The sequence below is a fragment of the Rhamphochromis longiceps genome, linkage group LG11 (assembly GCF_057381845.1).
Source record: "Rhamphochromis longiceps isolate RC_006_pf linkage group LG11, R_longiceps_female_GT1.1, whole genome shotgun sequence".
NCBI lineage: Eukaryota > Metazoa > Chordata > Actinopteri > Cichliformes > Cichlidae > Rhamphochromis > Rhamphochromis longiceps.
The window spans coordinates 13,448,878-13,474,385 of record NC_140567.1 but is presented as its reverse complement, the minus strand read 5'-3'; the positions used below and the strand labels follow the sequence as shown (position 1 = coordinate 13,474,385).

At 39.7% G+C, this 25,508-nt stretch overlaps 1 protein-coding gene across 10 annotated transcripts in view; it reads left to right on the top strand.

Annotated features, from left to right (window-relative positions):
• LOC146658663 (CUB and sushi domain-containing protein 3-like) overlaps window positions 1-25,508 on the top strand; it is a 257,048-nt gene that overhangs the window by 121,803 nt on the left and 109,737 nt on the right. For all 10 annotated transcript variants that reach the window (XR_014913740.1, XM_085422379.1, XM_085422378.1 and 7 more), the window contains 12 exons: window positions 2,323-2,538; window positions 3,823-4,011; window positions 4,797-4,966; window positions 6,031-6,187; window positions 9,069-9,260; window positions 10,728-10,854; window positions 11,949-12,151; window positions 16,362-16,553; window positions 17,818-17,956; window positions 19,280-19,467; window positions 19,783-19,977; window positions 22,666-22,782. Coding sequence is in view for 9 of the 10 variants with exons in the window: in XM_085422379.1 (XP_085278505.1) it covers window positions 2,323-2,538; window positions 3,823-4,011; window positions 4,797-4,966; window positions 6,031-6,187; window positions 9,069-9,260; window positions 10,728-10,854; window positions 11,949-12,151; window positions 16,362-16,553; window positions 17,818-17,956; window positions 19,280-19,467; window positions 19,783-19,977; window positions 22,666-22,782 (2,085 nt within the window). In the remaining variant the exon portion in view is untranslated. The remainder of the gene's footprint in view (window positions 1-2,322; window positions 2,539-3,822; window positions 4,012-4,796; window positions 4,967-6,030; window positions 6,188-9,068; window positions 9,261-10,727; window positions 10,855-11,948; window positions 12,152-16,361; window positions 16,554-17,817; window positions 17,957-19,279; window positions 19,468-19,782; window positions 19,978-22,665; window positions 22,783-25,508) is intronic.

Sequence of the window (25,508 nt, the reverse complement as noted above, 5' to 3'; positions counted from 1 at the left end):
TCCCTGGACAGGATTTGAACTTTTGACTTGCTTCTCAGGCCATATTTGAGCCAACCAGTCACCCGTCAGCTCACCTGTTTTGGCTATTGAGATTGGATGACTTGTTCACCACAGCCTCCAAATTCACCACAACATACACAAAATCTCCTGGGATTATTTTCTCTGCTCTTTAATCGCTGTATTGTATGCTTTTACCTTTGGGCAATCAGCAAGAAATTCCACTTCAGAGGTAGTAGTTATGCAACTAGCCACTTTTTATTAACCAGCACGTGTACAGACTGTATTACAATATTAGAAAGTCTCCTCACAAGATTGGCTCTTGATTAATTGGTCATTTGCCTTCATGCTCTGTAATATAATTGGCATTTTACAGAAGACAATCAATCATTTCATTTTGTTATTTATTCTAGAGCCATTTGGGGCTTTCTTTATTAAGTGAGCCAAGCATTGTGGAGGACATTATAGAGTCATATTCCAACAGATTCAACAGATGGCATTGAAATGCCATCACTGATGGTGCTGAAAAGCAGCCAAGTGGCCATCATGGATAGAATGAAGATGTTGTTATTGGGTCTGAGTTACAGTGTGATAAAATGGAAATATACTGTTTATATAGGCCTTGTTTACTTGCTTAAAATTTCAGTTGCATTTTATTGATGGAAAACATCATCTTCACCAACCTGAAAACAATTTATAGATTCTGTTTGCTTCATTGACTGTCAATCATTAGTTATGCTCTTTTCTTGGGAAAATCTTTCACTGGCAAGCTAGAAGACAAGTCTTTGTTTTACCAGGTTCATTTTGAGGTGACTGCATTCAAATTTAGCCCATTTCCTTAAATTTAAACAACAACATTAATTCTTAACCTTATGCAGCACTGTGCAGGAGTCTTGAACGGCCACTAGTTTCTTTATATTTTATATTTTATATCCAATCAGTCAGTGCTCCAATGAGCAACAGTTCTCCTTTTCTGAAGATTTTTCAAAGTTTTTTCTTTGGAAATTGACTGAATCATGATACAGATACCATATCTGAAATTCATGTCATAAAGAAAAGGGGGGAAAAATCCATCAAAGACCTGGCAGAATCTGATAGATGCATCTAGATCTTTAGATAATCACTCTACTGTTTACTGCACAGGTATGCCAAATTACACAAAAACTGGACTAGCAAGAGGTCCAAAAGATATGAAATAATGAATTCAAATTTGAAATGTTTGGGTCAAATCATCAGTGAGTGTCAACAGTGAGTTTCTTCAGCTATTTGTACAACATGATGAAGGCTTGGTCATTGTATGGGGCTGCATTTCAGACAGCGGTCTTGGGGATCTTGACAGAACTGATGAATTATAAAAACAGAAACAGAGCAACAGATTTTCATCCACCTGACATCCAAAGAAGAGCTCTGAATGACCTTCCAGAAGCCTGCAGAACTGTTATTGATGATACTGATTAATAGAGTTCAGGCTTTGTTGAAAACTGTTAGATTTTGTATTGTTGATTGTCATTTATGCTTAGAAATATTTAACCATATATTCTTAGAGGTGTATAATCAATTGTGTAGTGATAGTCTGCAAACTTTGTGTGTATTAGAGAGCACTCTGGGAGCACGAGAGAGGTCGTACCTTGTCTTATTGTTTTATGGTAGGATAAACGTAGCTACGTCTGTTCTAGTCTAAGTGCTTTAAATGCTGGACTTCCTCACCGTGTTATCTAGGGTGAGACTACCCTCTTCCTGACCAAGGATGTTTGCTTGTGTGCTTTTATGTTATATGACCCTTTGATCAGCAACACACACACACACACACACACGGTACTCTTTGTTTGTATGTAGACGTCATATGTTAATGAACCTATGCATATTCATGTAACCTCAATAAAAAAGCAGTGTTACGGGGGAGCGGTCGAGAGCAACTGGGGTCAAGCGAAGGAACGGCGTCTGTCCGGTTCTCTCCCGTGCACGAGAAACATGAAAAACTTTGCCTACTTCGTGTCTTGCTTGCGGTGTAATTATATTGTCTTCAACGTTCCAGCGAATAGGTTCAAGCTACAAACCTATCAAAAACATTCAATCTTTCCAATGGTTTTTTTTTTTTTTTTTTTTTTTTGCATGTTTCAATAAATCATCAAGCCCATTTCCCATTTTCCTAGCAAACTCTAAAGAAATGGGGGTGGCTGAAGACTTTTACACAGTACTGTCAGTCAGTATGAACATGAAATATGCATGTTACCATGAATTTATGAATGACACTGTTCCTTTCAGTTATTCTTTATATATTCCTGGAAACCTCTATCACTGGACTTTCCTATTTTCTCCTCCAAGGTGTCCAATTCACTTTTCACTCCTTCCACCTGGAGGATCACCATGACTACCTTCTGATAACAGAAAACGGCAGCTTCGCTCAGCCACTCGCTCGCCTGACTGGCTCTGAGAGGCCTGCACCAATTAATGCTGGTCTGTATGGGAACTTCAAGGCCCAGCTACGCTTTATTTCTGACTTCTCCATATCGCTGCAGGGATTCAACATTTCGTTCTCAGGTATGAGTCCATATGTGGGCTATGTCTGTAGAAGGAATGGAGGTGGGAGTTGTGGTAGGGCAGGAAAGGTTTTAGCAGAGGATGGAGGGTTGTGTGGAGGAGGTAGAAAAGAGGACTAAGGGTAATTAAAACGAGGGGTAGAAAGCAAAAGTGAAAAGCAGTCACAGGCACGTGGAAAGAGACAGTTCTTTCATTGATGAGATCAAAAGCACTAAGCCTCTCTAAAGTGTGCATAAAGTAGCATAAGGAGTGATTTGTCGGTCAGCAGGCTTAAGACAGACCATGCCTCAGGCCTGCGTCAGTCAGAGAAGGATAATTAAGAGACAACAGGGTCATGCAGGTAGAGGGTGTCTGATCGTGAGGAGAATGATCATCAAAGCATTGCATGTGGGCCAGTCTCCCGAGGACTGAAGACGGCAGAAGGAGAAGGAGGTGTGTACAGAAATAATGGGCCCCCCATATCGATGGTAAGAAATGGAGAATTAAACAGCCGTAGATACACGGTTTAGAGAGCTAGATAAAGGGACAGAAAGGAGATGAGACAGATGGTGATGCTGAGTGTGCAGGGCTCATAGAGAAGGTCGGATAAAGAGTGAGAGAGGAGAGTGACACACAGAGAGAATAGCAAGGTAGAGAAGCCTTGTTTCATGAGCATCCGGGTTAAATGTTTGCCTGCTGTTCACTGAAGTGAGACATATCTTATGAATCCATGAATATTCATGAAACATGATTTGTGAATATATTTTTGTCTTCTTTCATGCTCTGCAATTAGCATCTATATAGTTCATTATTAGAATTCGTTTTTTAACCTTTTATGACCTTTAATGAACGTCTGCCAAGGCCATCATTCTACATCCTACACTTGATTGCTGCTTTAATGTTTTGCGGTGCTGAAATCAATAGGCTCCGTATAGTTCTGCATACTGCCAGATACAGACCGTGAGAGAAATGCTGATGGGAGTAAGACCTTTTTCCTCCTACTCCTGGGCTGCATTTTCTCAAATTATAAGGCCACCAGCAGCCCCATGTGTAAAAATATTTCACTGAGAGTGGCCTAGTTTTTAGAGAGCTCATTCTTTATCCCGACAACCTGGAATCAAACGTTTGGCTTCCCAGCCTGATGAAGATTCCTTGAGCAAGACAGGTAATCCCCACAAACTACAGTGCTGCTTTGCCTGAACATGTCGTCTTTTTTGATGGAAGCAAACAAGAAGACTGGGAGTTATTTTCAAAAGAAGCAATAGATAGAGGATTCGTAATAAATTTTTGTTGTCTTATTTGCAGAGTATGATCTTGAACCTTGCGAGGACCCTGGAACGCCTCGGTACGGCTGGCACACGGGCTCCAAGTTTGGCATTGGCGACTCTTTGTCGTTCTACTGCAATACGGGCTATCGTCTGCAGGGGGCGAGGGAGATCGTGTGCCTGGGAGGTGGGCGCCGCATGTGGAGTGCCCCTCTGCCAAGGTGTGTGGGTACGTGGTCAACTGCTTTTATTCTGTTTCCGTTCTTGTTTATGTATGTGTTTATGCAACTAGCCAGTGTCAGCTTTTAAAATGTATTCAACACAGATGTAAACTTTCTTATTTGACATTTAAGAACCCAGCAGAATTGGATTTATGTAAGTAGACTACAGTTAAAAGGATAGACCTGTGATTAACTGACGTGAGCTACTGGGTTAAACTATCTAGGGAGATGTCCTTTTCACTCATGAAGGCTTAAAGGCAGGTCAGTTACATTCACATTTCAAAAGGTTACTGTAGGGATTTAGTCATTGTGATAGTGTACCTAGCATGTTTTTGACATTGACCTGGTCTTGTGTCAGACTTACAGACTAAAAGTATCAGTGCATTTGTTGCATGATAAATGCCATGTTCTGATGTCCCTGTCTTTGAAAGTCTGGACTTTTTTTTCTGTACAAGTTAATTGTGGTTAAGTAATTTTCTGCTATTTAGCCCAGGCAGCAAGGCAAGTGAATGTTGTTACATTAAATATTAATTATTTAATAGTCTAATCTATGTTTCATAATGTGTCTGTCTCAGTTAAAAAATGATTTTCACGAGGTAAGGTAATAAAAAGGGATGTACACTTTCTCATTTAAGTAGAATGTGTGAAATATACTTTTATCTTGTTAGGAAAAAGCTAATGAACCAGTTTTATGGTGTCTATTAATTTTCGTGAATGTATTCCTAATATGTTTAAGCAGGTCATATTGCTGTGTAGCTGATTGTGTCTGTTGTTGGGGTTTTTTTGTTTGCAGCTGAGTGCGGTTCAACAGTCTCCAACAATGAGGGAGTTCTTTTGTCCCCCAACTATCCAATGAACTATGACAACAGCCATGAGTGCGTGTACAGCATTCAGGTCCAAACAGGAAAAGGCATCAACATCACTGCCAGCACCTTTGAGCTTGCTCAAGGTGATGTTCTCAAGGTAAGCAAAGCAGTCGCTCATCTTTGCTGACACAAAGTAGATAAGCAACTTCAGTTTTGTGTCATTTTTAAAAATTGATGTTCAAGTATGCAAGCAAGGTCTTGATACTTTTTATTATTTGCAAAAAGAAGGATTGCATGGAAAAAAAATGCAGAATTGTTTTGTCTTAGACGTCTGAAGGTCACGTGACAGCATCAGCAGCATTTGCTCGTGGGCATTATTAACAGATTTGATAAGCACCACACATGTAATGAAAGTGGCTGTGTTGTTCCCACCTCACAGCTGGAGTGCACTATTTATTTATATATATTTTTTAGATGCAGATGTTTTGTTATTAGTCCAAAGCACTGTGGACTAGTATCTGTATCCATCTAGTAATGCAGCTGTATAGTCTCTTGTACTCAGTCATCTCGGGAATATCTCAAAAGTGGAAAACATTTTCAGAGAGGTAGATTACCTTTAAGAAATGGAAAAACAAAACAGAGCCCTTCTGTAACGTTTCAAAGGAAAGAACACAGAGCCTTTTGTTTTTCATTTTTTATTGTTTCACAGATATCAGTCAGGGAAGCATGCTTCTACTTAAAGTCATTCTTTCATAAAATAATAAACAAGTAAATAAACACAACATCAAAGAAAGATTCAATTTCAAACTCATGTTTCTAAGAGCCTTGAAAAGCAGTGGAAAGAGTCAACTGCCTGCCTGAAAATAAGTAGTTAAATAATAAAGAACATTTAATATTTGGTGAATATTTGTTAAAATATTTCTACTTTTAAATGGTATTAATTAAAAAGACAAGTTATTCTTCCAGACCATCTGTCACGAGCCTTGTTAGCTAAGCTCTACAGATATACTCTCAGATCAATGGAATGAATTATGGATGCTCCTTTCTTCATTATCTCATTTTATTTAGGGCATTGGCTTGGCAATAGAGATGTCATATAAAATCGTATATATGACACTAATAGCTTCTTTTTAATCGTTGCTGTCTTACTTCAGTATTAATTTTTAATTCTTAATCAAAGCAACAAAACACTCCCTCGTGTTCCTTTCTGTCTCCGATTAGCTGTATGACGGTAAAGATGGGGCAGCGCCACTGCTTGGCACATACACGAGCACGCTGATGCAAGGTCTGTCCCTTACCAGCACTTCCAACTATCTGTGGCTTGAGTTCTACTCTGACCACGAGAAGACGGCTGCAGGTTTCCGGCTCATATACCACAGTAAGTCACATTTCATTTCCCTGGGGGAGGAGGGCCCTAAAGCTTTTCCAAATGAGTGAATTTAGCCTCACTTCGGGAGCCAGGCATTTGAAGTAGCAGAATTTGAAAGAAAATTTTAATTGACCCTCACCCCGCTTCGCTGTGTCTTTCACTGTCAGGGTATCCATTAAACACAGCATGGTGTTTCTGCTCCACTCCAGCAGGAAAATTGGCTTTTTTCTTTCTGTCCTTTCTCAACCTCTGTCTCTCTCCATGTGAGTCCTTTTTCTCTCTTTTATTTTGCTCTCCACTTCTGCAATTAGCGTCCTTGCTTGCCTAACTGTACCTTGTTAAAGCAGGTGAATTATTGTTAGGACTGTTTGAAGTCACTATGCTGCTGTTTGCGGTTTGTGTGTGTTGCCAGTTTGTATTTGCATGCACTGCATAGGGTGTGTGTGTACAAATCCACAAGTGCATGTGCGCATTAAAAGTTTCGGTCATTGCTGTAAGGGGGGGCAATAATAGATGGGGTTTTCTCTCCCCCCTAATTGGCTTGCTGACTGTGTGTTGTTGCTAACCATTTCTAATTTATTACTGTGAAGAGAGAATGTTTTGGCGACACTGCATTTTGCCATCCAATTTAAAGTGTTTTTGTCTTTCACCTGCAATTGTGTGCTCATTGAGATCTCTGAAATCTTTTGGTCTACCAGTAAGCTTTCTAATGTAGAATTCAAGAGAGTAGTTAGGATGAAGTTCTGGTTTTCACTTTTGATCAGTTTTAAACTTTTGAATGGTTTGAAAATAATAATAATGAAAAGGTTTTTTTTTGATAACTCACAGTTCCTATGTCTTCAGCTTTCACTCTATGATAATGGCGCCAAATGTGCAAGGTACAACTGGTAATAGATATAAGAGAAACGTTTTAACAGTTTTGCTGTAAGATTCAGTTTGGCATTAGTTGTGAAGGATTTGAGGATTCGGAGCCTGACAGATCTGCAAAAATAAAAAAAGAAAATGTACATTAATCAGGAATGTGGGCTCATTTGCAACGGCTATATAAATTGCCATCTGTATCTAAATTAGTTGTGAAGAAATGGCTTAATTACAGGCTTCCTTTTGAGTTACAGAATACCCCGTAATTAAGTATCACATAATTGGATTTCATTTGTGATATTTTTTCTTATCCATGGATGCACACAAGGTAAATGGCACAATGTAAGCTGTATCTCTCAAGTGCAATCATTTGAGCCAAAATGAAAAGGGTTTTTTTTTTATGTAAGGAGAACTGAGTGATGTATGAGCAGCAAGGGGGCAAGGGGAAGGTGGGATATGGTCAGTTTAAATCTTGTCAGAACATGAAATCTTATCATGTTTTCATGACTCCTTCCAAAAGTGCTGAGGTAATTTCCTAAATGTGAGCGGTAACTGCTGGAGATTTATACTGGGCATGACACTTGTAATACTACCATAACATCTGGCATGGGCACGGACCTCGCGGTGAGACGAGACCATAAATCAGCACTGCTGGGTTTATGTGCGGCCACTCTTGCTGCATAGCGGAACACTTTAGTACCTAAAAGAGAGGAACAACATATGAAGGCCATATTCAAGCATGCTGAATATGGCTCACTCCTTGGCGGCCGCTTGTCGGGGCCTGGGGCCTGGGGCTCGCTCGGGCCCCTTTGGAGGTGGGGTGCCCCCGGCCTCTCGGCCTGGGGCTCGGTCACTCAGGCACAGCTGGGGGCCGGCGGAGCTCACGGGCGCGTCACTGCAACTCCCCCTGACTTCTGCTCCGCGGCTGCTGGGCGAGCCCTCATCTGGGACTCTCCTCAGCTCTTACTGGAACAGTGGCGCGGCTGCCCCTCTGTTGGTCTTCCATGGTCTCTTGTGTTCTGGGGGCCTCTGGATGTCTGGAGTTTTGATCTCCTCCATACCCACTTCACACCCTGGAGGACGGGGCTGTGGCTCCCCACACTCCCTAGCAGATCATTACATGGAGAAACCTTTGGAATGCAAGCATGCTGATCCACACAGGTATGCACACATGGGTATTCACAGACGCGGACTAAAGCTTTCTTGGCTGCTGCCTCAAAGCACACTGTGCGCTGTCTATCTTGCGTGCTGCACAATATCCTTTATTATTTAGTAAATATTGATATCTATGACTAGCTAGTTTATTGTGATGGTGCTTTGTTTTCTCTATTATTATGTTACTCTTTGTTGTTTGCTGTCTCCTCTGTTTGTTTTTTTTGTTTGTTTGTTTTTTTTTCTCCATACAGGTGACCCAGGAGTTCTTTTTTTTTTTTTCTCTCTCTTCCCCCCCCTTCTCACCGTCTCTTCTCCCCTTTGGTTTTCTTTCTTTCTCTCCCCCTCTTTCTCTCATTCATTCCCCCTGTCCTATTTATTTAAAAAAAAAAAAAAAAAAAAATGACAAAGGATGAACTGAAGCTCTGCCATCACGTAATGTCGCATACTGCTGTTTCTGATGTCATTTAGAAAAAAAAAAAAAAAAAAAAAAAAAAAAAGCATGCTGAGCTAAAGATTTATCACATTTTCTTGTTTGTGGCTTGTTTAATTTCCTCTCCCCAAGCGTTCCAAGTGGATAGGCTGTTTCTCAGTCATAGCAAATGCCCACACTCAATTGAACATTTAATTATGAATGCCTAATTATGGTCTCTGTCCAAAGGAAATCTTTTATTGCTGGTAATATAATAGGACTATGAACCCTCATCTGTGCCCAACGGGAAATCGATACTCAAAGCTAAATCCATACCTCTTTAGAGTATAGATAAATGAGTACTGGTTCATCGAATGACAGTAGACTTTGTTACATAGTACTGTGTTACATTAATGTGTTGGTTCTTATCACCACCCTATGCCATTCTTCTTCTTTCTTGTCTAGGTTTTGAGCTGTCCCACTGTGACGATCCAGGTGTGCCACAGTTTGGCTTCAAAATCAGTGACCAGGGTCACTTTGCTGGAGGTGCCATCACGTTTGGCTGTGACCAAGGTTACACTCTGCACGGCTTTGGCATGCTAAAGTGCATGACTGGTGAAAGAAGAGCGTGGGACAACCCTCTTCCTTCATGTATAGGTAATCCTTTTTGCCTGAATGCTGAATTTTTTTCTGTTCTGTCTGTCTAGTTATAGATAATAAGATAATAATAATAAAAGCTACAAACAGCGGGGTCTCCATTCTATGTGTCATAGTCCAGAGGATGGAGACCCTGCTGTTTGTAGCTTTTATTATTATTCAGAACAGCCACTGCTCAGCTAGGTGTTAATCCAAAGGATTTATCCCAACATGATTTGTTCTTAATTGAACTTTGCTGAAAGAAAATACGCCGCTTGTCATTTGGTAAGAGAATTTAAATGGCTTTGATGTTTTCTCGTGAATAATTGATCTGTGTGTGTGTTTTGGATGCAGAACTGGCTGTATGGAATGATTACGAACACTATAGTGTTATAGTGTATAGGATTGCTATTGAGCTTTCGCTGTGTTGCCGTACCCCTTTCGTCGAATGTTTGATTCGAATGTTTTAATCCCCCAGCAATTAATCTGCGTTTTTCTACAAGTAAAGGAATAATTATCGTATCTTTTTTTGTCATATTGAGACTTGGACATAAAACACAGTCCTGGCTGTACTTTCATATTCAGAACATGCTGAGACGGAAAGATAGAGAAATGATAAAGCTATTACCTGCACGCTGCTCAAGTCTGGAAGGTGTTGTGAAGCAGTGTCTGTTCCTTGATGTCTAGCAGTGATGGATTAGGGTAAAAGATGATTTACAAATTCCGGACGTGTGCAGAATTGCACTTTTAATGCCAATGCTTTCCACTGCTGGAGCATTTCTTCTTTATACCATTGTGATATGTCTAATACAACCGCAATGAGTAAATAAATAGATGTACTGATTAACTGGATAACAGTGCTGTGTCACTGAGAGATCAATATTAATAGTGAGCTGTGGTGAAATGGCATTTCCATTCATTTCCCCAGAGCCACATCCTCGTTGCCATCAAGGTCTTTTACATCTGCCCGGCATAATGATACTGATTATAGCCCACCAATGTAGTGATCTAATGCAATTTTCCTATTAATTAAGTGGCGTTTATTATGTAATATAGATAGCAAGACAATAACCAAGGAAGAGACAAAGTAGATTGGATGATAAGATATCCGTTCGGTTATTAACGTTTGTAGCAGTGTCATTCCTACAGTGTAGCCTGGCCTCTATAGTCTTTTTAACCAAATTAATGATTCATTAGGAAGCAAACATGTTTTGTATCTCTGAGTTTCTCTGCTTAGACAGGAAGCCGCAGTCTCATTACCTGTTAGGATTGTTCGCTGTGGCTAAGCTTAAATTTTTGCACATTGTACCCTCAGAGCTGCAGTGAGCTGGCATCTAGTTGTTAGTTGGTGTGTGTGTTTGTGTGTGTTTAACTTATGCACATTTTTTTGTCTGTGGAAGAATCTTGATTTTGTATTGTGCAAGTTTTGTATTTGTGCTTCAATATTTCTGTGTGTGTTTGTGTGTGTTTGTGTGTGTGCGCATGCAGCGGAGTGTGGTGGCAGTTTTAAGGGTGAGTCTACTGGGCGTATCCTTTCTCCTGGCTATCCCTTCCCCTATGACAACAACCTGAGATGTACCTGGACAATTGAGGTCAATTCTGGCAACATCGTCAGGTAACTCCGATGTCTACATATGCATGCATGTACTGCATATTTAGGATAAATGTAATTTTGTTTATTTTCTTTATATTGTGCTACATGATTAATAACGTTTGTATTAATAATTTTCGAGTTGTTGTTAATTAAGATGTGCAGGAATTTGTCTAAAAATGCAAATTATTCATGAAATGGATGGTGAAAGAGAAAATAAATGATTTAAAATGAACTAAGCAGAGCATCCAGTGGACTATATGTGTGTTAACGTTAGAAGGATTTTAACAGCAGTTTAAATATATACAAGGAAATTGCCTAGAACTAAACTGCGGGGAGATGATTTAAATGCATCATAAATTAATGGAGGTCAGATAACTTGCCCTGACTTCAAAGGACTTAAAGATGAAAACATCCGTAAAATGTTTGCATGAGATGTTGTAATGTGCAGTTAAGATTTTGAACATGAAGAATTCGCCTCTCAAGTTAGATGTCATCAAGAAAAACGGCCTGCAGCAGCTCCATTAAGAATGATTGTGTGAGGGACTTTGTAGACACTGTGACAGCACCCAGAGGAATATTACTGGGACATGGAAGCTTTTTTTTTTCTTCCTTTGTTTTGGCTGAGAGCTCCCACTATTACTGTGAAATAAAACCGATTTGGGCTCAGAGGTCGAAGTAAACATGATATGATTTCATAAAGTCAAGCACACATTCTCTGTGAGATGAGCTGCTTCGGGCCATCTCTTGATGAGATTGCAGATAAGTCTGTGGTCTCATAGTGTAATTCTGACTTTAGAAGAAGTTGATTGATGATAGCAAATCTCAGCTAAAATGCCCAAAAGCAAAGGGACATTGTTTCTAGAATTAATTGAATCTTGCTAAGTTCAACACCTATTTGGTGCCCCAGCTTGAGGGGTTTTCATTGTATTTGCAGTGTACGATGAATGCAAACTTCATTTACGTCAGTACAAAAAGAGAATACAAGAATTGATTTAATGTTAACTCATTCTAACCATATGTAAGCTAATAGAGAGTTTGCATATGGTCAGCGATAGAGACTTGCGGTGAACTAAAACCAAACTATGCCAACAATCTTTTGTGTTCACCTCTTTCAGCCTCCAGTTTCTTGCATTCGACACAGAGGCATCCCATGACATCCTGAAGGTTTGGGATGGGCCTCCTGAGAATGAAATGTCTCTGAAGGAAGTTAGTGGCTCACTGCTGCCTGAAGGAATCCACTCGACTCTCAACATCGTCACCATTCAGTTTGAGACTGATTTTTACATCACCAAGTCTGGCTTTGCCATTGACTTCTCAAGTGAGTGTATCTTGCGAGCTACATAGCTATGTGGTAGTATTTTTTTTTCCCTTGATCTCAATAACAGTTTCTGCAAAGAGTTGAGAATAGTGTGATTAATTCAATGTACAAGTATGTTGTTTACCGCTGCCTAATGTCTTGCTGAGCAGATCTGTATAAGGATCATCACACAAATTCAGTGCATGAAAGGAGTATGCTGAAGCCTCTTTCTCTGTTGACTTCTAATAGATTCCCAAATATTGTTCTTTTCCATTTGTGTCTTATGGATCTCTCAGAATAATTTGTAATAATGTCTTGATGAGCAGTGAAAGTCTCTGATATGTTACACTTCACTGCTGACTGTCTACTATGCAATATTTGCTGCTGTGACATAATGCATTTGCTTTGCTGATGACTACTTTCAAAACTAAGCATCTGGAAGCAAACTGAAAATGAAACAACATGCATGCCAAATATGATGAGCTTGTAATGTTTTTGTTTTCTTTAGCATACAGGCAGCCTAATACAAAAATCAATTATATGGGATTCACTGCACTGCGCTGCAAAATGGAACTGATTCTGCAGACATGCTGTACTTAAATACGCTGCTTGCCTGAGGCTGGTGGTTTTCAGAACTGAATGCGAGTAATAGGGAAGGGATGATGGGAACAATAGTCATGTAGGATTTCATTAAGAATATACTACCTTAAATAAAAATGTAAGCAAGAAATCACTCCCACTATCAAATTAATGTGGTAGTGAGAGTTTCCACCAGGCACTAAGATGAAGAACAAAATCTAACCCATAAAAATACCGTGGAAGATTTTTTTATATTGGATTTTGATTTAATTTGCTATGTCTCAGACTACACAGGCATCAGTTGGCATGTTCATCATAGTACAATTAGAGAAACATTGAACAAGCGTGGCTTATTTCAAGCAGAAAGCATCCTGCAACATGGCAGCACAGCTGGACAGATGAGACTAAAAGTAGAGATGCTTGTCTATAATGCACAGCAACACATTTGGTTGAAGCTCGTTAGGTCCCCATCCTAGGGGTAAATTAGACATCCAACATGCAGCTAACATGAGACTCTACCACTCCCAAGAAAAAGCCTGCAGCACATAACAATTCAAGATGTTGAGCAGCAGTTTATTCACTTCAGAGGTAAGCAATGCCAAAATGACTAACAGAAGTTTCTTATTGTTCGTAATGTTCCCTAAAACAAAATAAAAGGCAAACAGTAGACAATTCTTTAACCTGTACTCCTAAGCAATAAACAAAAGAAAAAGGATTTCAACAGAAAGAGATTCTCACTCCTACTGAACTGCTCACTGTGTGCATATGTGTATAATTATTTACAATTTACTGTTTACAAAGACTGTTTCTTCAAGGCTTTTAGCTAACAACCCAGGGCTCTATTCCAGGAAGCAGGTTCATCGAACTCTGCGTTTAAAAACAAACTCTGAGCTGAGTAACTGTGATCAGCAACTCTGAGATTTTGGTTCCAGAAGAGCTAATCAGATTTAGTTTAATCAACTCTGTGTTTATTCACCTTAAGTTAAGCTTGTGCGTGAGTAAAGAACGAAGGCCATCATCAGTGGAGCTCTGATACCAAAATTCACCATGGCAACGGGTAAATAAAGCACAGAGAATCAGTTTCATTTCAGTGGACTAAGGAATATGAAGCATGTCAGTGCTGAACATGATATTTATCTTAAAAAAAACAAGAGGAAAGAAAATCACCTTGAACCACTCTGTCATCTTTTTTTTAAGATTCATATTTTTTCATCATTTGTCATCATTTACCATCCTTGAATTTTCATTAGATGAAGCTGGAAACTGTAACCTGATAAAATGTTGCTGACAGAAACTGACGCTAAAAGTCTGAAGAAACATATCAGATAGTTCTCTGATGGACCTGTGATATTGGTTACTCAGATAGCAACAGAGCCTGGGAGGATCTGCTCTGGAGTCAGTTTTTTTTAGTTCAATAAAAAAATTTTTTGCTGCAGTTTTATGACACTTTAATTTTTTCAGTAATTATTTAGTATAAATTTAATGTACTGATGGGATGCAATAACCTCAATTTTTAATTAAAGTTTTTTTTTATTAGTGGATAAAAATGTGTGATGACATTTGCAGCAAACTCTTCTGTAATGTTTCCCAGTTTAACCAGCAAACATTTTACTCAGTTTCTGTGAATAATAATTTTATATCAACTCAAAAAATACAAGACAGCTTGCTGAGTGTTTAATGGATTTACTGTAAAGATAAGAAATTGAAATTGAAGCTTTTACAGGTTTTAATTATTTCAGAATTGTTTTTAGTGGATGAACCGTTGTAAATACCATCCTGCTGTGCAAGTGGACATGTTTACTGATCCATTACGGAGCCTATGACAGCTTCAGGCGAAACGGGTTCTGGGTCAACCCACTGAGACTGATTTAGGTTTTTTGTAGCTGAAAATATATGTCATAGTCTGAATTTCAGATGCTGAACCTTTCAAAAATGTTGCTTGATATCATCTAATGAATGAATTTCAATTTGTGAAGAAATTTTAACATGAAATTTTCAAAACACAATCAGCTCTCTGCAGCTGCTTTAAAAACTCATTTTAAAATATATTTAGTTGAGTTTTAGAAGCCTAAAGTAATTTCAGAACCAGCTTCATTCACTTATTCACATCATCTCCTGGATCCCATCTATATCTGCGTAACTTTATGCTAAACTTTGGGGGAGTCAAGATCTTTGTCTAAATAAATAAATAAATCTGGGTAAATTCCCAGATGATAACATGCAACTACTTTGCTGGTAATACCGGAAATGGGTAAAGAAAATCAACACCCTATTTATGCAAGATAATTCATAATTTTATTAGGGGGGTTATATTGTTTGGGTCTGATTATTATTGATTATTATTGTCTGATTATTATGTGCCCATCTATGACAGACATTTTTCCATTAATTTGACTGATTACAACATGACAAATGATTGATTATTGATCAGTGTTGTATATGTCCAAACCTTTACACAGACAGGTTTGATGTAAACAGTGATTACTGCAGTGAGGTGCACTAAATGTTTTCAGTGTGGGGAAGCTGGCTGACAGCTTGACAACTGCATTACTGTCCACAGAGTCACAGTGTTAGAAAGATGGAGACTATAGATTTTATTCTCAGCTAATAACAATTCGACCTAATTGTTGTTTCTATCCGTATAGCTGTTTTGACAACTGAATGATTAGATTAAAAATAAAATAAAATAGTGAAATAACAATACACCAGGATTTTGGTGTTCAATGCAAATTAATTATCTCTATTACACGCTCTAATAGCAACTTTATAAATGAGGACATGAATGGGGTTTCGGGGAACAAAACCTGCAAGTTACTGGGTTAATTTTGCAATTTTTCAAACCAGCAGTCAGGGGCAAACACATAAATACGTACACACACTTTGGAGAGAGAGCTTCACACTCTAATGGGAGGAGGCACACGTATAAACAAACACTTCACACATCATCGTGGATCATGACAACTAAAGCACGGAAGTGGAAGGATGATGATGATTTGGGCTTGTTTTGCAGCCATGGGACCTGGGCGCTTTGCAGTCAGTGAGTCAGTCATGAGAATGATTGAAGAAAATGATTTCTTCAAGTAATTTCTCCTAAAGCTGTTTCTACAAGCTATTGAATATAGGGTGTACTTAATTTTCAGAGGACTCGTAAAAGCTTTGTTTCACTTTACTGTATGTGACATTATGAAATATTAATCACATTGAATGCTATATAATAGACATTGCCCTTTTAGATCAAATTTCTGTGTTTTACATATTTAATTTGATGAGCCGTTGGATATGTTTGATTTAGGAAAAACAGCAATAACAACAACAACAACAACACAGAAGTTCAATAAACTAAACTAGCCTTGAGTCTATCTTGAGAGTCTGTTATGCTGAATATTTGTGAAATCCAGCAGAATTTACCAGAACATTATCAAAGCCTTTGGCTGCTGCATAGCTGTGTTTTAGAGAAACAGATTAGGAAAACATGGCAGGATTTTGACTGATATGAGCTGTGATGGGCTCTGTGCTGTAACTCTGTTTGAGCTGCAGTTTAAACATAACCCTACATGGAAACGCTTGTGCATTCTTTCCTGTGCATTTTATGTCGGACCCCAGCTGCTTTTGGTGTGTGTCTGTGAATCACACGTATGTGTTTGCCCTTCAGGTTCGCTTGCAACAGCCTGCAGAGATCCAGGTATTCCCATGAATGGCAGTCGCAACGGAGAAGGGCGGGAGCCGGGTGACTCTGTGACCTTCTCCTGTGATCCGGGATATGAATTGCAGGGAGAGAGCAGAATCACCTGCATCCAAGTGGAAAATAGATACTACTGGCAACCCAGCCCTCCAAGCTGCATTGGTGAGAGAGAGAAAGATTTAAAGAGAGAAGGGAGGTAGTGTGGAGGAGATTGAAGAAAGAAGTTGCGCAGGGAAGTGTAGAGGATCAGAGGGAAGAAGAGATGTGGAGAGGAAGAGGTAGAGCAAAGAGTTTGTCTATTAACTGACTGCAGATGAGACTATAACTCTCTCTCACTCATGTCTTAAAAGTGTGTGTAGAATAAACAACACTCTTCAGATATGTTTGAGCTGTTGCCAGCTCTTATGTGGACAAATCCACTTCTGTTGTTGGTTAAAAGACTGAGTAGTCTATGGTCTCCCAAAACAGTGTCTTATTGGAGCTTAACGGCTAATTACCTAACAATGCAATTAGAAATAATTACACTAAGTAGGTCCAAAGAAACCTAAATGTTCTTGAGTTGCTGCCAACTGGTCTAACAGACTCTTTTTCTCGTCATGAAAGACCTAGGCGTTTGCAAGTCTTGGAGTGCAATTACAAAATCACACAACTTGGCATAATCCACTGACACCAGAAGCATCTCTGTGTTACTGAAAACTTGATGTAAATGTCAGCTGTTCATGTGCTAATAAAGTGTCACCATGCCTAATAAAAACAGCACAGTCACCGTCGTGTTACAAACACTGCTTCATTGTGCTGTGACAGTTGTTAGTTTATTCATCAAAATCAACAGTTGACAGACGCGCAAAGAATTATGGGGAGTGGGGGAGTGCCCGAGGCAGTAAAAATGACATTGAAATAGTCACAAACATAGCCATGCTACTGAGTCTGTTGACTTTCAGATTGATTTGCTACATTGATACTTGACGCGTTCACATAGTCCCAGAGAGATTAAGGAGCAATGAAGGCGGATTAAATAATTAACATGATAACATATGGAATAAAGTCTTGTAAGGGATACATACTGTTTTTTCAGTCATTTATATCTGAAAAATACACACTTCATAGATGCTGCATTGCATTGTGTTGTAAAAGCACACCGTATTGAAATGAATCAGCTCAATTGTCAGGCGTATCACGGTGTTATAATGCAAAGGGGGAAAACAGTGGCCTTTCTAATGCCCTAATCGTTGTTACTGCACCACCGGCTGATGGAGATTTACAAAAGTTATAGAAATAGCCAGTTAAATTTAACGACCCATAAGTGTACATGCCTCACATGTATCAAGCTGAATTTAGCTAAAGGCATTTGCAGCACATTTAAAGACTACTTATGTGTTCACAGCTTTTTTTCTCATTCATCTCTTCCTCCTTTTTATCTCTCAAGCTCCTTGTGGTGGGAATGTGACAGGGTCTTCAGGATTCATCCTTTCTCCCAACTACCCCCATCCCTACCCACACAGCAAAGACTGTGACTGGCTTATCGCAGTTCACTCTGACTATGTCATCTCCCTGGCTTTCATCAGGTAATACGACAACACCAGAACCTAAACCACATGGGTTGATGTATTATTCACACGTGTGGACTTTTCACTTATATTAAGTATTTAGTCAAAAGAAATGTGAGGACTTGACGAATTTGCAGGATGTGAGAAGGCCAATAGATAAAGAAAAATAGTGTTGTCCCTTAAGAACATGGGCCAATAGCTTACAAGCTGACTCTTTCCCTAAACCTGTGGTATTTTTTTGTAACCTGTCTGAAACAGAATGGACTCAGTTCTCAGTGGATGTGCAGTGGATCGGGCTGTGCAATGGAATTGCTTGTTTTCTGCAGTGGAACCTGCTATAGCATCACAGCATTAAGCACAGTTGACCATGTGTGTTAAGCAGTAGACCTAAGTTTGAGCCAAGGTGTGTTGGGAGATAGGGAGAAAGCAGCGGTGCCTTTACAGACACTTAGAAGGAGTAGTATTTCAGCCTGCTTTGCTGAAATGTGGGGAAACATGGTTTGTGGGTGAATACTATATCGCAGAATTGTGATAGGAGTGCATCTCGTTAAATATGCTGAAAGATAGTCCGACTGTGTGCTTTGCATTATTAATTGCAATCTAAGCATGCAGCACCAATATCTGCAAAGCAAAGCCACAGATGCGCCCGAGGCCAGTTTTCTTGGGCAGTCTTCTTTTGACTGTCGAGTACTTTTTGCGAAAGCCTGGAAAGGAACAAAAGGTACACTGCTGTTTCTGTACTTCCGCACACTTCGCGGTGAAGGCGGAGAACTCGCCATGTTTCTTCTTCAGCTTTGTCTTTCAAAACAAACGTCTAATAGAGTTAGCACAATGCCGTTCTCTCTCTCTCTCTGACTCTTGGGAATTGCCAAATGAAAGGATGGGGTTATGATTTTAAATTGGAGTTGCCTTGATCCAACTCAAATGCAATTATCTCCAAGCTATTTACATTTTCGTCATAAACCGCGCTCATTATTTTGAAAACAAATGCTCCCCTCTCTCTCTGACTGCAGCATGTGATTTGATATACAGCGCTACAATATGAAACGATCTTTTCACACTGCATTGCCGTCGCCGTCTGGGAAGATTTTGTGCCACCGCAGTGTCACAACAATTTAATCTCTTCTCACCTCTTGGGGGAGATATCTTTTTTTATCTCTTTGTCTGGAGATGCAAAACAAATCGCTTGGCATGACTCACTTCTAGCATTGCAGTGCACACTTTCATTTTGAGACCCAATTGCATTCTAAATCTCTCAATCTGTACAATCTGGTGGTTAAGGCTTGGCAAAATAATAACTGTTTTTATCTTTCATTTGTTTCTTTCTTTTGCTTGTCACAGCTTCAGTATTGAGCCAAACTATGATTTCTTGTACATCTACAATGGGCCAGACAGCAGCGCCCATCTGATTGGCAGCTTCCAAGACAGTAAACTTCCTGAGAAGATTGAGAGCACTTCCAACTTCATGTACTTGGCATTTCGTAGCGACGGCTCTGTGAGCTACACTGGCTTTCATTTGGAATACAAAGGTACTCTAAAGGCTTGAGCATGCGCTTCTTTAAGCATTTCCACTGAATATGTTTATGTAGTTCAGCAGGGGATTTCCTTTGATACACATCTTGTCTTTTGAACACAACACTACACACAGCTACTTGGAGATTAGCCTAAGACCCAGCCTCCTCTATTGCCACAAATTTACAATCTTAATTAATGTTTTTAATACCACAGTGCTGTTAATTTAAACAGAAACTTGCAATCTGTGTAACGCTTAATGCATTTAACAAATCCCTCTCATTTTAGGTAGTTGTCACTGTTGTAAAAGCTTTGTTTTGTTTGATTGGCAGCTAAACTGCGGGAGGCGTGTTTTGATCCCGGGAATGTGATGAATGGCACTAGAATGGGTACTGACTACAAGCTGGGATCTATGGTGACATTTCATTGCGAGGCTGGCTACCTGCTGCAGGGTTACTCGACACTGACATGTGTCATGGGCAACAGCAAGAGACCCGAGTGGGACAGAGCTAAACCAAGTTGTCAAGGTAAGAGGCAACACCTCGGCAATAACAGAAGGCCTTAGAAGCAGAAAACTGCACTCCAGCTGTTTGGTCAATATTTGATACAGTGTGATACCAGGAGAGCGCTGTGTTTAAAAAAAAAGAGCTGAAATGTGGCGCACGCTGCTGTCTGTTTGATGCACATGTAGAACATAGCACATTCTGGTCACTCAATAAAGACAAAAATATAATGGGTTCAGCTGTAGTGTAGCACTCATGAACTGGGATTATGGAGGGCAAACTACAGCATATCATGAGTGAGTCAAAGCATAGTGTCCAATTCCAGATCCACACAGTACTCTGCCCTGCATGGTATTTGTGTCTTCTGGATTTAAACGACACTCCCAAATGGCAAATTGCATTCAGCTATAATTTGATGTAATAAACTAGCACATGTAATAAACTAGTGAACATAACGTTCGTTTGCAAATGCGTCGTTTTATTGTTGTTGGCATTCTGTAGGTTCAGCATTTCATGGTGAATAGCAATATTCATGACAAACCATTTACCACTACTGATTTGAATTTAAGGTAACTCTACAGTGTGATAAGAAATGCAAAAAGATGCAAGGAGTGAGATATCCAATTTCTTCTCTTCGCGGTAATCGTTTTAATATTTGTCATAGTCTTAAATCTATCAAGGTTAAATTAGAATTCAGCGCTCATTTACTGCACTGAACATACTGAACGGGAGCACCCAGCCTCACGCCAGGGAGCTATTCATTGCTTTTACAGTTGACACCTCTGTAACTTCACTAAACAGCCCTGGGGTTATGTGTTTTACTAAAGAGTCCATCAACAGCTCTCCGTTAAGTGTTTTCACTTTGAAAATGCATCTGAACTGATGACTGAACCGTCTCAAGGCTAAATGTAATGGCTTCAGCTGCCTCAACATATGGCCAGCTACTGTTCCTTTATGTTATTTAGCAAGCTGTACACTCTGTTTACGTTAAACAAGTCTATAATGGCTCACTGTGTTTTCAGTTGTTAAATTGTACTACAGACAGCAGGACTTTTAGTCAAGGTCACTCGGGTCAGAAACTTATATTTAGTATAGAGTATAACTGTGATTCTTACCCAAACTTAAGGGCATCCTGTGGGCTTCTTGGCTAGTGGTATCATACTTTACAGATTATTCTTGTACTTTCAGTATAGTAGATTTGTTTTATTATGCTACAATTTGCTCCATTTTCTCCCTTGTGTATGTAAGAAAAGTAGAATAAAGGAAAGGGTCAATATGATTCATGCACTGAGTTCTTAAATCACCATTTATGTAATCATATGAGGTAATAACTCGCCTTTTTCTCTGAAGCATTTAGCTTTCTTTCGTAACTATCAGCCTTTTACAAAACATAAAATGAGTGGTTTTGCAGCCTGCCCTCTTCTCTGTGCAGCACTGCACTCGGCTGTCAGACAGAAACCGTTAAAGCATATCTTGAGAATCCCTTGCTTTCCTTGGTGCCGCTCTTTCCTACTCGAGATTGACAGCGCAGTTTGCTTTCCTTCCCACTAGTAGCATTCTCAGATTCCTCCCCCACCACAGCACCATGTCTCCCATTCTGTCTGACAAATCAGCTTGAATTAGAGCCTCGCGTGCCCGTGTCACATGTGTTTGATTACATGCCTCTTGCTACTTCAGCAACCAAATGCGGATAAATCGCTGATCCATTCTTCTGCACCTCTGCTCACTTCTCATGTGCTGCTCGATGGAACAGCAGTGACATGTGCACAGTGTGGGCCATAGGGGGGTTCAGAGCAGCTGGTGACAGCTTCCCTAATACAAATGACTGTGTGTTTGTTTACAGTCGAGGCTCTCCCACCTGATGGCTCGGTCCGTGAGGTCTGTGGTAAATGCATTAGAGCGACTCTTAGCTAATTAGGTACATTATCAACAGCTTAAGATCAGACTATGAGATGCGATGCAGCAGCAAGACAGACTGCAACTAATATTAACAAGCCTACTGAATATCACTGGCTAAATATCTGCTGAGAGTAGCAGGAAAGTTTTGAGAGATGTATGTTTAATGACAATTAAATTTAAGCGACCTTAGTCTAGCTTTAGCCACACGCTGTATTAGCAGATATTAAAATTAATGGATATGCTTTGTAAAGGTTAGTGATAGGAAAATGCAATCAATTAGAATTATACATCATAACGAAGCACCTTCAAAAATCGCTGGATGTCTGATGAAAGACCAACTTTAGCTGAGTCATTGAATCTGAATCTTTCAAAACAGGGTGCTGAGACGTATGGGCTGATTAAAGTCACAGGCATGTGGGAATGCTGTGCTTTTGTGTTCCCGAGACTGATGGTGTTTTTCTGTATTTTAAAGGCAAAAAGTATTTTTCCTTGCAGGTTTTCTCCCCGTTGGCTCTTTCTAAGCACATCTCAGGGCTTTTCTTTTCCGCGTTTATGGCTCACTCTTCTTTTTGAAGATGTGTCCAAAATGTCTCTCATATGTCAAATTATTTTTTATTTGCTGGACAAATTTATATTTGTCTGCAACTTTTAAAGTTTGTTGTTGTTTTTTTGTGTGCGTGTGATTTTTAGCTGCTTACCCTTCAATAGATGCACTAATTTTATTTTAATCCCTTTTTCCTCCAGGTATTATTAGCTGGTTGCCTCATATTTGTTAACTGAGCTTCCCTGCTGCTTGCCTTGCTGTCTCCACAGCTCCCTGCGGAGGTCACTTCACAGGTTCAGAGGGAACTGTGCTGTCCCCAAACTACCCGCATAATTACACCATAGGGCAGACCTGTGTCTATGACATCTTTGTCCCTGGGGACTTTGGTAAGCATTTTAAGTATTATTTACATGGAACTGCAAAAAAGCTGTTACTTATTGCCTGCTCAAATGCTGCTTATAGCTGATATGTGGTGGCAGCCAGAAATATTTTTCTTCCAAGAAGAAAAAAGAAGAGGCTAACAGATAATAATCTGTTTTCTGTGAATTTTTGCTCCAACATGAGCATGGAAGATAGCCTGTGAAGAAACTGAAGCTTTCTGTAAAATGTGGTCACCAAACACAATGCTCAAACTTGAATTACCCTTTTCCTGTGGAGCTTAATTTGCGCTGCATGCATTTTCAATTTAGAGTGGTACTTTGATGCTTTCGGCCACTGGCACGCATGTTTGCTGCTGGGTTGGATTCGGTTTGTGTAGACTTCCCCATATATAAAAATCAATCACGCAAATGGCTGAGCAATAAATATTGAAGCCAATTGCAAGTATGTGTTGGAGGAAATCTGATTGAATCGATACATACAGATGTTGGTTCCATACCACTACAGAGTTGGGTGTGTGCCGCACCTCTTTCAGCTACCCTCTGCTCTTGTGTATGAGCTGAAATGTAGCGTAAAGAATGGCAGGATTTTGGTTCCAGTAAGAGGCGTAAAAGCAGAACAGGATCAGGGCAAACAAAAATTGATTGTGTTGACGTGAAAAATGCTCCGTAGTGTAGGTAATGGAGAGGAAGGTCATGCAGCGAGGGGCTGTGGGGAATAGACGGCGCAAGCAAATTCTCTGGTGCTCAGTTTATCCACGGACTCCTGTGTATACATAATTCAGCAAAGATCTCTAGAAGACCTTGATGCATTTCTACTCAATATTTCATGTTAGTCATAATGAAGAGCCGAAATGTAGGCAGATGTTTTTATTCTGTAAAGCCCCGTGCTTTAGAAACACAGATTAATCCCCTGTGCGATGATCCGGTCCGACAGTTTACATCCTTTGTTGCCATCTCCCGCTGCTCATGGAGTCCAGGGAACCACAAAACTTTTGTAAATAAACACTGCATTAAAATGCAGCATTTGCTTAAACTGGGAGCAAATGCTTAATGGAGTGTAGTCGCCAAGCAACATTCCCACCTGGGCTTATGCATTTGTTCCAGGGAGTGACTGCTGTGGTGAGGCTGCAGGAAATGGGATTCGCAGCTTGGGTAGAGCAGGCTGAAAATGTTTCACTAGCTATAATACACCCGTGACAGCACATGGCTCTTGTTTTGCTAGTACCTTGTAAATTGTGAATCTAAAGCCAGAACATCAAATGACATCCCCCAAGCCACCAGCATCAAACTGTAGAATTCTCAAATCGTGATATTATTTTTGTAATTTTTACTGCATTGTGATTTAATATTATGAATGAATTTAAAAAAATGAAGGTGTCTCCTCTTGGCTGAGTGCTTTTGGGACGTGCCATGAGCTGTAAATCGAGTAAGGCTAACAAGTGCAAACACACAAACACATGCACATTGAAACAGAGTTGGGAACTAACATCAGTGCATGAAAACAAGCTGAGACATGCATACTTTACTTCGCTGAGCTGATATGAAACCAGTGCACATGAATTAAGTAAAACACATAAATAAACTTTTTTTTTGGGGGGGGGGGGGTTAATGTTACTGAATAAAGCGTCCAGCATTTTTAGTGTTTTTCCCTCCAGATAAAACAATAAGAAGAGAAATTCTGTTTTCTCTCTGTAGTAGCTTGGCAGCTGAGTCTAGCCTTTGGGCAGTGTGATAACAGAAATCACATTTCAGTGTCTAGTATACAGGTAATTGAAATTTGTAAGCGCCTAGGGTAGAGTGTCAAACGTGTGTCTAAGTGTGTCCCTCATATGACCGATGGCATACCATAAGCCTTTCAGACATTGTGTGAACCTGGCTGGAGCTGCAGGAAAAGGTCAGTGGAAAATCATCTCCTCACTCCGACCCGGTGACCAGAGGGATTTACACCTGTGTTGGAGAACTGGAATGTTATGTGCATATATGTCTTTTGCTGTCACAGTGTAGCCACAAGGGTTTACACAGACCTAAATATAGATATCCATATCATGCAGTGTATGTGAATGTTTGAAATTCTATATATAAGTACAGTATGTTAGTGAGAGTCCTCAGAAATCTGAACAGATTTGGAGTTGGAAGCACTGCATTTAAGATGAATTGGACCATTTCATTTTTTTCCTGATTATTAATAGAATATTTGATTAACTAAGTGACAGTACAGTGTTTGTGTATAGCCAATGCTAGCCAAGATTGCAATGAGCCATGAGCTGTTGGTTTTCAGAATGAAAGTACTGTTGAAAGAAAAAAGATAAGTGACACTCACATGTTTCATTTTATTGTTAACCTATATTTTATATTGATTTAAAGAGCAATGGTGGACTGAGTATGTGATTGTTTTTGATATGAGTGTACAGCAAACAGGATGGGAAAATGTTCTTCATGTGAGAAAATAAAGGTTTTCACTGTACATTCTCAGCAAAAAAGAAAAGATAAATCACTTTTTCAGTTTAGCTTTGCTACATTTGTGACAGAGCGAGTCAGCTATTGATTTCTTTTTCCCCACCTTCAACTGTCTTGTTGCTTAGGCACCTGGAAGTTAGACCTGAAGCGCCAAAGGAAACTGTCTAAAAGAGTGATTAGATAGCAGCCGAAGCACTCTTATTTTTTCTTTTTTTAGTGAAGAATTCAGACTTTGTTTAACCTGATATAAAATGATATCCAGATTGCTGCATGAA